Raw genomic sequence first — 15470 nt, 5'->3', positions numbered from 1 at the left:
TACTCCAGTAGTTAATATGCAAATGAGCCTTAACAAAGTTAAATTTGAACATGTGCTAGTCTACATAGTACATAGGCATAGTAGAATGTTCTAAACAAGAGCATGCATGGATCTAACAACAGTGGAGATTGTATTTATTTATGAAACTCAGATCATATATACATTCCCAAAAAGTATAATCTATTACATAACACAGACATCAATCTCTAACTGTTCAGTTAACAAGTTTAAACATTAATAGACATACAAATGTTAGTGTCCGTGTGACTAATTTACTTACTGTCCCATTTCGCCATTACACTATTAGGAGACTGTACAACCAACGGTCCACTCTTATTAACATCCATATTCGAACCAAACCCATTGTTTTCTATCTTCGTCAACGTGTCCATCACGTGCGACATACACGGCCTAAGATCTTTATCCGACTGCAAGCATTGAAACGCAAGCTCAGCGACTGCGATCACCGTCTCTCTCACCCTTGTATCCGTGTCGAACCCGAGGGAAGGATCAACCATTTCGTGGAGTTTGTGGCTCTGTATTTTAACTACTGCCATATTCGAGAGGTTGATCTCTTGGCGAGTTCTCGTGATGTCTACAGCTGGAAGCGAGGAGATAAGCTCCATCAACACTACCGCGAAGCTGTACACGTCGCTTTTCTTGGAGAGTTGATAGCATAGGTGGTAATCTGGATCGACATAGCCTGGAGTTCCTTGTGGAGCGGTTGATACGTGTGTTTTGTCCATTGGAAACAGTCTCGAAAGTCCAAAATCCGCAACCTAAATGTCGAGAAACAAGCAAAAATATGTTAAAGAAGTTAACGTTGGAAAGTTTATGATCAGACCAAATCTTTGACACTACAAGAAAACAGCGGTATTCTGACGGACGATCCGACGGAAAATGAATTCCTCGGAATATACCGAGGCATTTCCGAGGCAATTCCGAGGAAATACAAAATTTTGCTTCCTCGGAATTCCGTCGGAATATTCCGACGGAATTCCGAGGAAAACACATTTCGTCGGAATATTCCGACGGAATACCGAGGAAACTAGTATTCCTCGGAAAAAACCGATGAATTCCGAGGAAATATTATAGACGTTAGAGAGCCGTTGGAGAGCCGTTGGGGGATTTTAAAAATTCCGAGGAAATTCCGACGAACTAGCCGTTTGCATCGGAATTCCGTCGGAATTTCCTCGGACCGTCGGCAGGATTTCACCTATAAATACAAGCACCCCTCTTCCTCTTCATTCACACCATATCTTCATCCTCCCTCTCACTTTCTTTACACACGAATTTGATTCATAAAAAACATGTCTTCTTCCAATTATTTTCGTTCTTGGATCGATCGACCTCATTTGGATCCGAACACGAGATTGCTTACGGAAGAATACCAACAAGGTATAACCGAATTCATGGGGTTAGTTCACCGACAACCGGAAGCAAAAACAGGTATGTTAAGATGTCCTTGCTCTAATTGTAAAAATAAAAAAGTTATTAAAGAATGGGATGTTTGGACTCATTTATATTTGAGTGGGTTTACACGAAGTTACAAAATTTGGTATCATCATGGAGAAACTGATTATGAACTTGGTAGTACTAGCGAACCTCAGCCACCGGTTAGATTAGAAGATCCAATTAGAACGGATGTAGATTACGGTGTAGGTACTGAGCAGATGGTAAATGATCATTTTAGAGGGGAAGATTTACCCAATGCCGAAGCTAGGAGATTTTATGATATGTTGGATGCTGGAAAGCAACCATTGTACGAAGGTTGCAGAGATGGTCATTCAGCTTTATCATCTGCTACAAGATTGATGGGCATTAAGACGGATTATAATTTGGCTGAAGACTGTGTGGATGCGATTGCTGATTATGTAAAAGGTATTCTACCTGAAGATAATGTAGCTCCTGGCTCATACTACGAGGTTCAGAAACTCGTAGCTGGTCTTGGTTTATCGTATCAGGTAATAGATGTATGCAGAGACAACTGCATGATTTATTGGAGGGCGGATGAACAGCGGGTTTCATGCAAATTTTGTGGGAAGCCTCGTTATAAAGATACGAGTGGAAGAATTCCAGTACCATATAAAAGGATGTGGTATTTGCCTTTGACGGAAAGGTTGCAGAGGCTGTATCTGTCTGAACGCACAGCGCAACCAATGAGATGGCATGCGGAGCACTCAACAGATGGTGAGATCAGACATCCTTCAGATGCAAAAGCGTGGAAGCATTTCCAATCAAAGTATCCCGACTTTGCGTATGAGAGAAGAAATGTCTACCTTGGATTATGTACTGATGGTTTCAGCCCGTTTGGCAAGAGTGGAAGACAGTATTCTCTATGGCCAGTCATTCTTACACCATACAACCTACCCCCAAACTTGTGCTTGCGACGAGAGTTTTTGTTCCTCTCGATTCTCGTTCCCGGACCAGAGCATCCTAAGAGATCACTTGATGTGTTTCTTCAGCCACTAATATATGAGTTGCAACAACTATGGACTCAAGGTGCTGAAACATACGATGTTTCGTATAAAGAAAACTTTCAAATGCGGGCAGTACTAATGTGGACAATAAGTGATTTTCCAGCATATGGTATGTTATCTGGATGGACAACGCATGGAAGGCTATCATGTCCATATTGTCAAGATAACACTGATGCTTTCCAACTAAAACACGGAAGGAAAACGTGTTGGTTTGACTGTCACAGGAGATTTCTACCACCAGATCATCCATATCGTAGAAGTAGGAATTTGTTTACGAAGAACAAGAGGGTGTTTGACAGTCCACCTCCGGAAATTCGTGGGAAAGATTTGAAGACACAACTTAGAGATTTTGGTGCAGAAAGAACGCCAGACGTCGGTGGACATGAGCATTTTCCGGTAGATGGTGTTGGAAACCTACATAACTGGCACAAAAAAAGTATTTTTTGGGATCTGCCATACTGGGAGGATCATCTACTAAGGCATAATTTAGATGTCATGCATATCGAGAAGAACTTTTTTGACAACCTGATGAACACGATCCTTAATGTTCAAGGTAAAACAAAGGATAATTTGAAGTCAAGACTGGATTTAGTCGATATATGTGCTCGTTCAGAACTTCATGTTGATGAGAGTGGTAGGGCTCCTTTTCCCATATACCGACTTGATGCAGCGGGAAAGGATGCGTTCTTTGATTGGATTTCAAACGATGTGGAATTTCCAGACGGTTACGCATCTAATTTGCGTAACTGTATCGACAGAAAGGAAGGAAAGTTTACTGGCTTGAAAAGCCATGATTGCCATGTAATGATGCAGCGTCTCCTTCCGTTTGCCTTCAAGGAACTATTACCACGAAATGTTCATGAAGCAATTGCAGGGATAAGTGGTTTCTTCCGCGATTTATGCACAAGATCAGTGACTCTTGAAGGTATTGAAAATTTGAAGACTAACATAGCTGTGATTCAGTGCAACCTTGAGAAGATATTTCCTCCCTCATTTTTTGATGTTATGGAGCATCTTGTTATTCACCTGGTAAGAGAATTGGAGCTTGGTGGTCCTGTGCAGTATAGATGGATGTATCTGTATGAGCGGTATATGTTCCATTTGAAGAAGATGGTGAAAAATTTAAGTAGGGTGGAAGGGTCTATAGTCGCACAGATGATCAATGAAGAAACTTCAAACTTTGCCGAGTACTACTTTCCAGCAGAAGTTCAGACCAAAAACAGAAGACCTGCTCGGCATGATGATAGAGGCGAACGGGCAACATATCATTGGAAGGTTCCAGACATTTTCACAGACGTTGGACGACTTAGCGGAAAACCAAAAGACCGTCGACTTACTGATCAGGAGCGCAGTCATTTGCAAACATATTTACTCACCAACTGCGAAGATGTTCTTCAATATGAAAGGATTTTCATGGCAGAAAAGCGGTTAGAATATAGATACGCCACAGAGGACGAACTAGAAGAAATGAAGCAGAGAGAATTTGGTGGATGGATGTTTACCTATGTGAGTGATGGTTTGGCCAGAGGTGAAACATTTGACGATTGGATACGCGAGATGGTCGTTGGACCAAACTTTGTTGTGAAGTCATATCCGAGATTTTGTACTCGAGGATATGCATTCACAACTCAGAAGAGGAGACGTTCGAGTACGACTTACGATGCTGGTGTTTGTTCTGCATCAGGAGATGATGTATACTACGGACACATAAATGAGATTTTGGAAATCAAGTATTTGGGCATGGTTGGATTGCGCTGTACTGTTTTCTATTGTGACTGGCACGACAACACTCCAGATCGAGGTGTGAGAACAGATGCATTTGGTGTTACATCAGTAAATTCAAGACGGAAGCTGCAATATTATGATCCTTTCATTCTTGCTTCTCAGGCCGATCAGGTTTGTTATATCAAGTACCCCCGGGTAAGGAACAGAGATGATCCATGGGTTACTGTTACAAGACTCAACCCGAGAGGCCGAGTTCAGGGAAGTTCTGAGCTGGAAGACCCACTACAACCAAGCACATCCGGCAACTTAAGTGCAGCAGAAGATTTAGGTGGAGTTGGCCTTGTAGTCGATTTAACTGACTTCGGAGAAGAAGCCGCCGTTCACGAAGAGGATGAACCAGTGATTGGAGAGTTTCACCAAGATCCAGATTCAGATTCATCTGGTGATGACGACTCGGAAGAAGACTAGCCTCGACCTTTTTTTTTTTTTTTTTAAAGGAAAATTTCGAGGAAATTCCGAGGACAGATAGGTTTTCCTCGGAATTTCCTCGGAATAGATCTTCTCGATTGAAAACCCCAAGTTCCTCGGAATTCTGTCGGAAAATTCCGAGGAAATTCCGAGGAACTCTTTTTGTTTGTCGGAATTTCCTCGGAAAATACCGAGGAAATTCCGAGGAGATGGGGATTTGATTATAGATTCTTTTTCCTCGGAATCTCCTCGGTATATTCCGAGGAAATTCCGACGAACATAAGGATTTCCTCGGAATCTCCTCGGTATATTCCGAGGAAAATCCGAGGAACTGGGGGTTTTAAATCGAAAACAACGTTTTACGGATTGAATAACACGTATATAACCTTCATTAAGTGTCATAACCAGATTATGATGTTTGGAACTATGAACTTTGGTGTTTTATCCAATAACAAACACTTTTACGATTGCATGAACGAAAACCACACAACGTAAGAGAAACACTTATACACTTTAATAAACGGTAAAGGGAATACTTAGAATTATTTTTGAAATTGTGTTATTTCATGGTTTATGATCATCTATACAAAGAATCCTCAATGGTATGCATTATAATTGTATAAGAAATGAAATACGGCGAAAATAATCGATGTTTTAAAACCCCAAACCCTGGTTCCTCAGAATTTCCTCGGAGATTACCGAGGGTATTCCGAGGAAACTGGATTCGTCGGAATATTTTCATCTAACCGGGTAAACGAAGCCGCCAAATATTTCGGGAAAATTGAATCATAGAATTCCGAGGAAATTCCGACGGAAGTATAAAATATTTCCGAGGAAATTCCGACGGATATTTTCCGTCGGACGCCTCATAAGATTAGGGCGAGCCCGATCTTCTTCCCCATTTCTCTCTTTCTCTCCGCGCCGCTGCACATCTCCTCTCGCGATTCCGGCGATTTCCGGCGATTCCACCGTTCTCTCTCCCGTTTTTCCGGCGATTCTCCCCTAATCCTCCCCCATAATCATGTAAGAACCCTATCCCACTCTTTTAGGTTAGATTTGTATGGTTTTTAAGTAGATTTGATGATTTTGGAATGAGATTTATAGATTTTGTTAGGGTGAATGGTAGATTTGTGTAAAATGGAGTTTGATTATGTATTTCACTTGATTTGAATTTTTTTTTTAGTTTTTATCAATTTTGTGGTTATAAAAATCGAATTTGAAATTATATATATATATATTGAAAACGTTTTTTGTATATAAAATCTATTTTTGCATTTTAAATTCATTTATAAATTTATTAAACATTTTTAAAATCTATAAAACTTTTTTTAAGATTAAAAATCATTTATATAATATTTAAAAACATTTTTTTTGTATTTTATATGTAAAATATAAATTTATATATTTATTAAACATTTTTAAAATTTTTAAACTATTTTTTATTTATTAAAACTTTTTTTTGTAATTAAAAATGATTTATAAATTTATTAAACATTTTTAAAATCTATAAAACTTTTTTAAGATTAAAAATCATTTATATAATATTTAAAAACATTTTTTTTGTATTTTATATGTAAAATATAAATTTATATATTTATTAAACATTTTTAAAATTTTTAAACTATTTTTTATTTATTAAAACTTTTTTTTGTAATTAAAAATGATTTATAAATTTATTAAACATTTTTAAAATCTATAAAACTTTTTTAAGATTAAAAATCATTTATATAATATTTAAAAACATTTTTTTTGTATTTTATATGTAAAATATAAATTTATATATTTATTAAACATTTTTAAAATTTTTAAAGTATTTTTTATTTATTAAAACTTTTTTTATTAATTATTAAACTATTTATATTTTGTGATTAAAAACTATGTTTTTAAACTATTTTTAATTTAAACTGTTTTTTTTAATTAAAATTATTAGAACTAATTTTTAAATATGTTTTTTTTTAATTTACAGGTCTAATGATGATCAGATCCGGCCTCGCCAGCGTCGTAGCCGGGGTGGTATGGGGAGCCAGTCTCGGGGTTCTTCCAGCCATGTTCAGGATTCCGTTTCGCCCCACAGCTCATACCAAACATCTCCCTCTCCATTACTCGCTCCTGCTGCTCCCTCTCCCGCTGCTGCACCCGCTCCTGGTCCCGCTGCTGCACCCGCTCCTGGTCCCGCTGCTGCACCTGGTCCTCTGGGAGTGATGAGGGTTGCGGAGTTGGTTCGACAGCCCGGTCGTGACCATCTTCCCTATCTCACTGAGTATCCACATGGACATGGTCAAACATGGTAATTTAAACTTTTATTTTTTAAACTATTTTTAATTTTTAAACTATTTTTTTATTAATAATTTATTTTTTTTGTTAGGTTCAACCGATCCGGGAACGGGATCAGCGCATGGATCAACCGTATGATGTACTCGGCCCTCGACAGCGGACATCCGACTTTCACTCACTTCCCTGTCGAGAAGCAGCATCTGTGGTTTCAGCAGTTTGCGGTAAGTATTCTAATTTTTAAATTATATTTTTTATATTATTAAAACTATTTTTTGTAATTATTAAACTATTTTCTATATTTATTAGACATTTTAAATATTATTAAAACTTATTTTTGTAATTATTAAACTAATTTATATATTTATTAGACATTTTAAATATTATTAAAACTTATTTTTGTAATTATTAAATTATTTTTTTAATTATTAAACTATTTTTTATTTATTAAAACGACGATTTTTGTAATTTTTAAACTATTATATTTTTGTGCTTAAAAACTATTTTTAAACTATTTCAGCAAGAATTCAACTGGAATGCCGATGATACGCTCTCTATCTATCACCATTTTGTCCATAAAGTTATGGACAACTATGGGAAGCAGATGTACGAGTGGAAGAAGAAGTGGGAAGTAAACAAGGTAGTTTTTAATTTATTAACAATTTTTAATTTATTAAACTATTTTTAAAATTATTAAACTTTTTTTTTTTAAATTAAAAGGTCCCAAAGTCGATGAACGGCACGGTCTGGAAGGAGTTGTGTGCGCATTGGGATAAAGAAGAGACGAAAGAAACTTCTTCCACCAACTCCAACAACCGCAGGAGCGACCGTAAAGGAAAGGGCATCTACAAGCATAACTTGGGTGCTCAATCTATTGCCACTCTGGCGGATCGCATGGTAAGCTCAACCGCTTTTTCTTCAATTATTTAAGTTTCAGAATTTTATTTTTTTTGCATTTTCAAATCTCTAATGTTTGTCTAATTTATTTTTTTTCAAGGCGGAAGAAAATGAAGGCCACCCAGTTGATGATCTCGCCCTTATGAAAAGGGCGTATACCAACAAGAAGACCGGCCAGATTGATGATGGTCTTGTGAGGGACGTGGTCGACCTGGTCCAGACTCAGGTGTATGACGAAGTGTCTCAGCTTCAAACCGATGATGACGATTCGACGGCCTCGACCAACTTGTCTCGGGTTCGAATCAACGAAATCGTTGAATCGGTAAGTTTTTTTTTTTAAAAGTTCAATTTAATTATTTCTTGATTTTTATTTTATCATCAATTTAAATTATCTTAACTTCGTTTTATTTATATTTCAGTCGGTTCCAAAGAAAAAGGGACGTTTGGTCGGTTTGGGTCGTCGCTCCCGGTCGGCTGCTCCTTCTTCTGCACCACATGCGTATGTTGATCCAGAAGTTCTTACGGCTCAGCTGAAGGACAAGGATGATCGGATATCTGCGTTGGAGGCTCAGATGGCAGCTCAACAGGCGGGCTATGAGACCCAGAAGAGGCTGAACGAGCAGATGATGGACATGATGAAGAGGATGTACCCGAACGAGACGTTCCCGAACATTCAAGACCCGTAGTTTTTTTTTTTTCCAAAAACTCTGAATGTTTTATTTAAATTTGAATATTATCTACTATGTTTTATTTTATGTTTTATTCAATTTTAATTTTAAATTTTAAAAATTTTAATTTTTTTCCAAAAAAAAATAATTTTTAAAAAAAATAAATTTTTTTAAAAAATAATTTTTTTCAAAATTCCGAGGGAATGGAGGTCCTCGGATAATTCCGAGGAACTTTTATCCCTCGGTAAATTCCGACGAACATTAAGTTCCTCGGAATTGTCTGAGGGAAAGGATTCCTCGGAATTTTCCGAGAAACTCAATTCCCTCGGAAAATTCCGAGGGAAGAAAGTTCCTCGGAAATGTCCGAGGAACAAATGTTCCTCGGAATTTTCCGAGGAACAAATGTTCCTCGGAATTTTCCGAGGAACTTTCTTCCCTCGGAATTTTCCGATAAATATTTCGAGAAATATTTCGTCGAAACTTCCGAGGATTGGACCATCGGAATTCCTTCGGTATTTTCCGAGGAACCTTCCGACGAACATTGTGTCCTCGGAGTTTCCTCGGAATTTTGTTTCCTCGGAATTCCGTCGGAAAATTCCGACGGAATTCCGAGGAATTATGAATTTCCGAGGAGTTATTTCCGAGGACTTTTTTCGTCGGTATGTCCTCGGAATAACGTTATTCCGACGACATACCGACGATTTTTTCCCTCAGTATCCCGATGTTTTCTTGTAGTGTGAATCACTTTGGTCCCAATTAGACCGGTAGAGTTGGTCCACTAGACATAGCAGTGTTCTAAAATACGTATATACACGGTTAGAAGTAGGATATCCATTCGGGTTCGGTTCAGATCTATTCGGATTTCGGGTTTTCGGAGTCAAAGATTTCAGTCATATTTGGATATTTTTAAATTTTTGTTCGGGTTTGGTTCGGGTTTAGTTCGGTTTTTTGAGGAATCGGATTGGGTTCGGAAAACCCATTTAAATGATTTTAAAATTTTAAAATTCATTATATACTTTAAATTTTTCAAAATCTATAAATAAAATAATATACTAATATAAATTTGAATAATATATGTCAAAATACCTAAACTTATTTCAAGTATTTTTGGTATTTTGAGTATATTTTAGCTATTTTAGACATTTATTTTTAACTGTTTGTATATATTTTTAAGTACTTTAGACAGCTTAAAAGTATCTTATATATTTTGGATATTTTTAATATACATTAAATCTAAAAATAATTAATATATTTAGGTATATAAATATACTTCGGATACATTTGGGTATCTGAAATACTTCGGTTCGGGTCTGATTCGGTTTCGGTTCTCTAGATACCAAAATTTTAAACCTGTTCGGATATTTAATTAATTTCGATTCAGATTTGGTACTACTTTTTCGGATCATATTCGGTTCAGTTTTTCGGATTCGATTTTTTGTCCAACCCTATATGCGGCACATATGTGGTAGTCTACGATACCATTTTAACCTTATACATTGTTTTATACAAATTTATATCATTTGAATGAATAATAGTATTTAGACATATATTATAAGATCTAGACACTTAGACGGATTTTAAGCATTAATACTTAACAATCTAAACTATTGATATTATTATGTAACTTTAAAATGTTAGTATTTATTAATAATTGTTACTTATTTTATATATTTATATTATTATAGTTACTAGTTTAATTGTTTACAAAATAATTTTAAATTTATTATTTATTATATTTAAAATGCTTTTCATTTTTATATGTCTGAAACCACTTGTATATGCTAAAATGAATATTATACATTAGACATAAATTTTGTATTTCAAAAATTTTATGTTCACTTTTTAAAAACTAATGTATATATTAATTTTATATTTATATTTATGAAAATATATTTCTGTAGTCTCGTTTAGATAGGCTTTAGAAGTTTTCATGCCACGTAAAGAGACGCGCATTTTAGAACACTGCTTATAAGTAATAGCCAGAATGTGAGTTACTGACCTTGACATTGAAGTTTCGGTCGAGTAGGATGTTATTGGACTTAACATCACGGTGGATGATCTTGGAGGCGTGGAGATATTTCAAAGCAGATGCGGTTTCAACAGCGATCTTGAGCCGAGTAGACCAAGGAAGTAAACTCGGGTTAGCCTGTGGACCATGTAGATGATCAGCTAACGTGCCGTTTGCGACATACTCGTACACTAGCAATAACTCCCGACTCTGTTTCGAGGAGCATCCAAAGAGAGACACGAGGTTCGGATGTCGTAACCCTGTTAAGATCTCAACTTCGTTCCTGAACTGCTCTGCCCTTTTGATGTTGTTATCGTATAACCGTTTGACAGCTACGCTTCGTCCATCTTTAAGCTTACCGTAGTAGACAGTACCAAAGCCTCCATCGCCTAGCTCTTTAGATGGGTCGAAGTTACTAGTGGCTTCTTCGAGTTCTTCGTAAGAGAAAAGACGAACACCAACTAACATATCCTCTGCTTTCTCAACGTCTGATGACTTTGAAGAAGGTTCTGAGGATTTGTTTCTTGGAAGCAGTGTTGAAGAAGTTCTGTAACTTTTGGTTTTCCTACGATGGTACACAAACCAACCTATGCTCGCTATCGCTAGTCCCACGGTTACTGCGACAACACCTGCGTCGGACAGAAACATATGTTTTGTAATTTGTGAGACTTGAAAGACAGAATATAGAAGAAAAGGTTTTGGGCTTTATTAGTAAAAAAAAATGCAATCGGTTTTGATGGTTTTAATTTTTAGGTGCAAACCATATTACAAATACAGAAAAAAAAATTAGAACTTTGAAATATACTTACTTATGACAATCTTCAACTTCCAGTCGATACCACCTGAAATACAAATAAACAAACCAATACAACCTTAATCAGATTTGAGCATTCTCTAGAACACAAAACTGATGCATGACTAGATATTTTAACAACCAACTTGAGATTAAACAAAGGCTAATAATACAAGGGTTGATATTAATAGAACTAAAGCATAGAATATATGTCAGAGAATCAATTAGACGTCAGTGTTTCAAAAAAAAAAAATATCAATAAGACGTCGATGCATTGGTTACCCTTCCTGCAAGTATTATGAATGTTAGGTCCATCAGGACACAAGCAAACGAACTCCTTATCATCAGTTCCACATCGCCCGCCACTGCTATTGCAGCGGACGCAACTGTGTGCAGTCCAATTCAGAACAAAACCTCTCCTCAAGATCTCGGCAAAAGACATTCTTGACAACAGGTTCACATCAGACTTGTCACTAGCTGAAACAGGAACATCGACTTGTTTCTGACACCACCCGGATGCAAAAAGATTCTCTTTCTCTGGAGTTTCCCTCTGGAAGACCCCGAAAGATGGAAGACTCGTGTTGCCGGAACAAGCAAGAGGATATGTCTTAAAATCTTCCCACAGGTTGCCAGAGCAATTGTAAAGTATGGAGAAGTTGACATGAGAAGGGTTCACTGAGAAAGGAGTCCTGTGGAGGGTAAGATTATGCATAGGGATAGGACATGGATCATGAGACGCCCTTGAGTTCACGACCTGTAGCCACTGTTTCTCGTATGACATGTTCTTGATGATGTAATCCTCACCGGCGATCCCGAGAACAGGGAGCTCTTGGTCATCGTCACAGGTGAGTTCGAAACTGGGATAGCCGCAAAAGGGTTTTTGCTTGCCTGATAGATAGAATGGAAAGGAGATCTTGGGACCTTTGCCACATGATTTGGGCTCACAAGCCTCAAACTTTGGATCGAGAGAGAGGGTTTGAGTAGCTAAGAGTATGAAAGTGAGGAAGATTTTGTGTAGGGATGATGTGTAGCAGAAACATGGAGTAATCATGTTGAGGATGAGAACAAGAAAATGAGATAGGAACAAACAGAAGAGAACAAAAGAGAGAAACAAACTAAAGAGGAGTGGGTGAGAGAGTTGAAGTTTGTTCAACTAGTGTGTGCAAAAGAAGAGTATAAAACTATTTTCTTTTGAATAAAGAAAATAAAGACTGCAATTTGACTTGAAACTGAACATTTTTAATTTCTCTCTTGCAGGTCGAAGATGACCCACAAAAACTTGAAATTAGTATTTCTAAAACTAGAAAAGTAGTGGCAAGCAATAATGGAAATTTTTTTTTTTTGATAGGTCAGGAGCGGGTCGGTCTACTCGCAGAAACTTCAACCACAAGGAAAAACTATACGTTCTTTCATTAAATTCCCAGCTAATAATCAGGACTTTCTTCTAAAACCGACTACGAAAAAACTAAACTGGGCCCATAATCATTAGCATCGGCCCATTATAACCCAAGAGTTAATTCAGCCTGGGTCTTAAAAAGAGAAGCTGTAATGATCTAAGAGAGATTTAATAATAATGGAAATTGGAAAACAAGACACGTTGGAAAAGTCAAGTGGGCATTAAAAGATATTTTGAAGGTTGGGTCAATCACGTCTACAATTCTCTATCAACTGGTCAAAGTATACGTTCTTTGAGTAGTAGTCTATGTGCAGAAACGTTTTGATGGAACTAATCTTAAATGTGAGTGGTGCCAATTATCGCAATCTAAAATGAATATTGGGACGGAAATAAGTAAACCTTGAATCTAAAAAAAATAAATAAAGGACTAACCTTTGTCGTCGCACGAGGACTTGTGAGGCTTGTCTGAACACAGACATCGGAAACTTCCCGACCCTAACTCCGAACCACAAACCCCCTTGGAAATGGAACAACCTTGGCAAACTTTATCCTCTATACTGTACCTCAGTTCGAACCCTTCTTCCAAAGCTTCCATCAAAGTTTTTCTTAACTCGTGAAGAGCGCTCTTAGCAGATTTAAGCACCGGGACTTCTCCGGCCTTCGGACAACCATGATCAGAAACATTTGGTAAAAAGACATAATATGTTCTTCCTCCGCAACTAATACTTGACAGCGGTGTTACCAGGTCATAACTGGAGCACTCGAATAGACCAATCTTCTCTGTGTTATGGCTTAATGTGAACCGTTCGTCCCCGTTGAAGTCCCAAACCTCTGGGCAACCACCCTCGAGCAATCTCTCATCGGCTACGGTGATTGTCTTATTCTCCAGCTTCGTGGAAATAACGGGAAGAGTGAGATCAGCGATCTCTACGGTTAGCGTTTGATTACCCTCGCAGGAGAGTTTGAACGGTATTTGGCCACAATAACTCGGTTTGCCGATGTCGGTTCCCCAGAACGGGTACGTGGTGTTGTTCGGGAACACCGACGGTCCATGTCCACATCTCAGAGGCGATGATAGGCACTTCTCGTACTGTTCATCGGCGGAGAAGCAAAACGGGAGGCTGACTATGGTGATGAGAAGAAGAGAGATCGACGACATAGGGTTCTAACGATAGACTAAACAACAAGAAGTTGAGGCCTTTTGCTTCTTGAAGACTTTATGGAGATTTGGTCAATACGATCGTGTCGACTTCTTATTACTTACGATGATTTAGATCGTTAATGAGTTATTACAGACAAGATAAAATATTTTATGTTTTATATATAGATAGAAGCGGTCAGATATTCCATTCACATCTCAAAATCTCTAATGGTTTTTTGACTTGTTTACGTTGGTACTGAAGGCGACGTGATGGTTGTTACAGTGAATATTGTCTTGCAATTGATCTAGTGATGTTTTATATTGACATTTCTAATTTTCTCTTACTCATTTTTCTTTTTAATTCCACTTTCTTGCCTAAGATTTTCAATAATAAAATTCTAAATAACTGTTGACAAAAAAATTCTAAATAATTGAACTTAAATCGCCAATGTATATGCATCAATATGATAGTGAATATTGACTATATTGGCTTCGAATGGTAACATCCGTCCCGCACCGCACCGCACTTAACAATAACAAAAATCTCTATATATACCATATATCTATACGTTTTTATAACTGTCAAAACCGCACCGCAGTTAAACCGCTTGTCCCGCACCGCTCAATCCGCTGTTACCATTCGGAGCCTTATTTGTTCTGAATTTTCACATATTTTCTTCAACTGCGGATGGATAGAGTAGTGATTTTTTATATTAAGATTCGTCACACCATCGAACTAAATTAATAAGATGGAGATGTTATTGTATTTGAAGTTTGAGTTTTGACCAAGGAAGATGTACCAGATATTATTTTTTGGTTGTGTCAATATTCTATTTATTTAAAATAAAAAATATATTCTATTTAGTCTTTTTTTTTTTTTTTTTTGACAGCAAACGGCTCTTCTATTACTCAAACTTGAGGTGGTCTGGGGAGCCAGACCGGAATAGAACAACCAATAAAACATAATGATCTATGAAAAGAACGTGCATTTCTAGCTAGCGCATCCGCAATCTCATTCTGCGTCCTCGGAATATAGGTTATCTTGAAGTCTGAAAAACACAACCGAAGAGTTTGAATGTTTTCCAGCTCAGTTGAGAAGTTGGGCCAATCTTGTGGCTGCTCCATCATTGCTATCAGATCCTTGCAGTCCGTCCCAAACTCTTGACAAGTCGAGTGTTGTATCATGCTCTCCATTGCCCACTTTAAAGCTTCCAGTTCCGAGTGTAACGATGTCTCCCTCCTACGTAAATTCCTTGACCCCATGAGTTGTATCTTCCCCATTGCATCCTTCCAGACCCATCCTATTCCACTAAATTGAGCTGTGGGAGTCCATGAACCATCCACCATGCAGATATTCCCCAAGCATAAGACTTGTGGTTCTTCAATAGTCTGTGCATTTGTCACAACCGGCACAGAGTCTCTTGCATTGTACCAAGCTTGGCACTCACTCTCTGCATACCTGACTAGCTCCAATGGATCTCTGTCTATGCCTCTAAACAACTTATCATTCCTAGCTTTCCAGATATACCAAATTATCCAAGGATAAGGGTCCCTGTCCTCTTCTGGTTCCAGAATATCATTCTTCCTCCAAAAGAGGAAGTCCATATTAGCATAAATACTCGA

The 15470-nt window shown here is 37.5% G+C and overlaps 1 protein-coding gene across 2 annotated transcripts; it reads right to left on the bottom strand.

Annotated features, from left to right (window-relative positions):
* Positions 1–107: 107 nt before the first annotated feature.
* Positions 108–14199, bottom strand: LOC103872600 (LEAF RUST 10 DISEASE-RESISTANCE LOCUS RECEPTOR-LIKE PROTEIN KINASE-like 1.2). Of its 2 annotated transcripts, none has more exons than XM_009151032.3 (4): positions 13139–14199; positions 11327–11359; positions 10509–11146; positions 108–779 (listed from the first exon to the last, which is right to left on the bottom strand). In XM_009151032.3, exons 1-4 carry the CDS (start codon positions 13863–13865, stop codon positions 273–275), a joined length of 1905 nt encoding a protein of 634 aa, XP_009149280.1. In that variant the 5' UTR covers positions 13866–14199; the 3' UTR covers positions 108–272. The 2 variants fall into 2 exon arrangements, with proteins under 2 accessions (XP_009149280.1, XP_009149279.1); XM_009151031.3 differs by lacking the exon at positions 13139–14199 and adding an exon at positions 11593–13091.
* Positions 14200–15470: the final 1271 nt, after the last annotated feature.

Source organism: Brassica rapa, chromosome A06 (genome assembly GCF_000309985.2).
Source record: "Brassica rapa cultivar Chiifu-401-42 chromosome A06, CAAS_Brap_v3.01, whole genome shotgun sequence".
Taxonomy (NCBI): Eukaryota; Viridiplantae; Streptophyta; class Magnoliopsida; order Brassicales; family Brassicaceae; genus Brassica; species Brassica rapa.
This window is presented reverse-complemented; position numbering and strand designations above follow the sequence as displayed.

Bases quoted from the DNA above. Each gene is read 5' to 3' on its own strand.
- LOC103872600 (XM_009151031.3), bottom strand. From the start codon at position 12,361: ATGATTACTCCATGTTTCTGCTACACATCATCCCTACACAAAATCTTC. The intron at 11,147-11,326 runs GTAAGTATATTT...TGTCCGACGCAG, and splicing joins GAAGTTGAAGATTGTCATAA to GTGTTGTCGCAGTAACCGTG. The intron at 780-10,508 runs GTCAGTAACTCA...CTCGACATTTAG, and splicing joins ACCGAAACTTCAATGTCAAG to GTTGCGGATTTTGGACTTTC.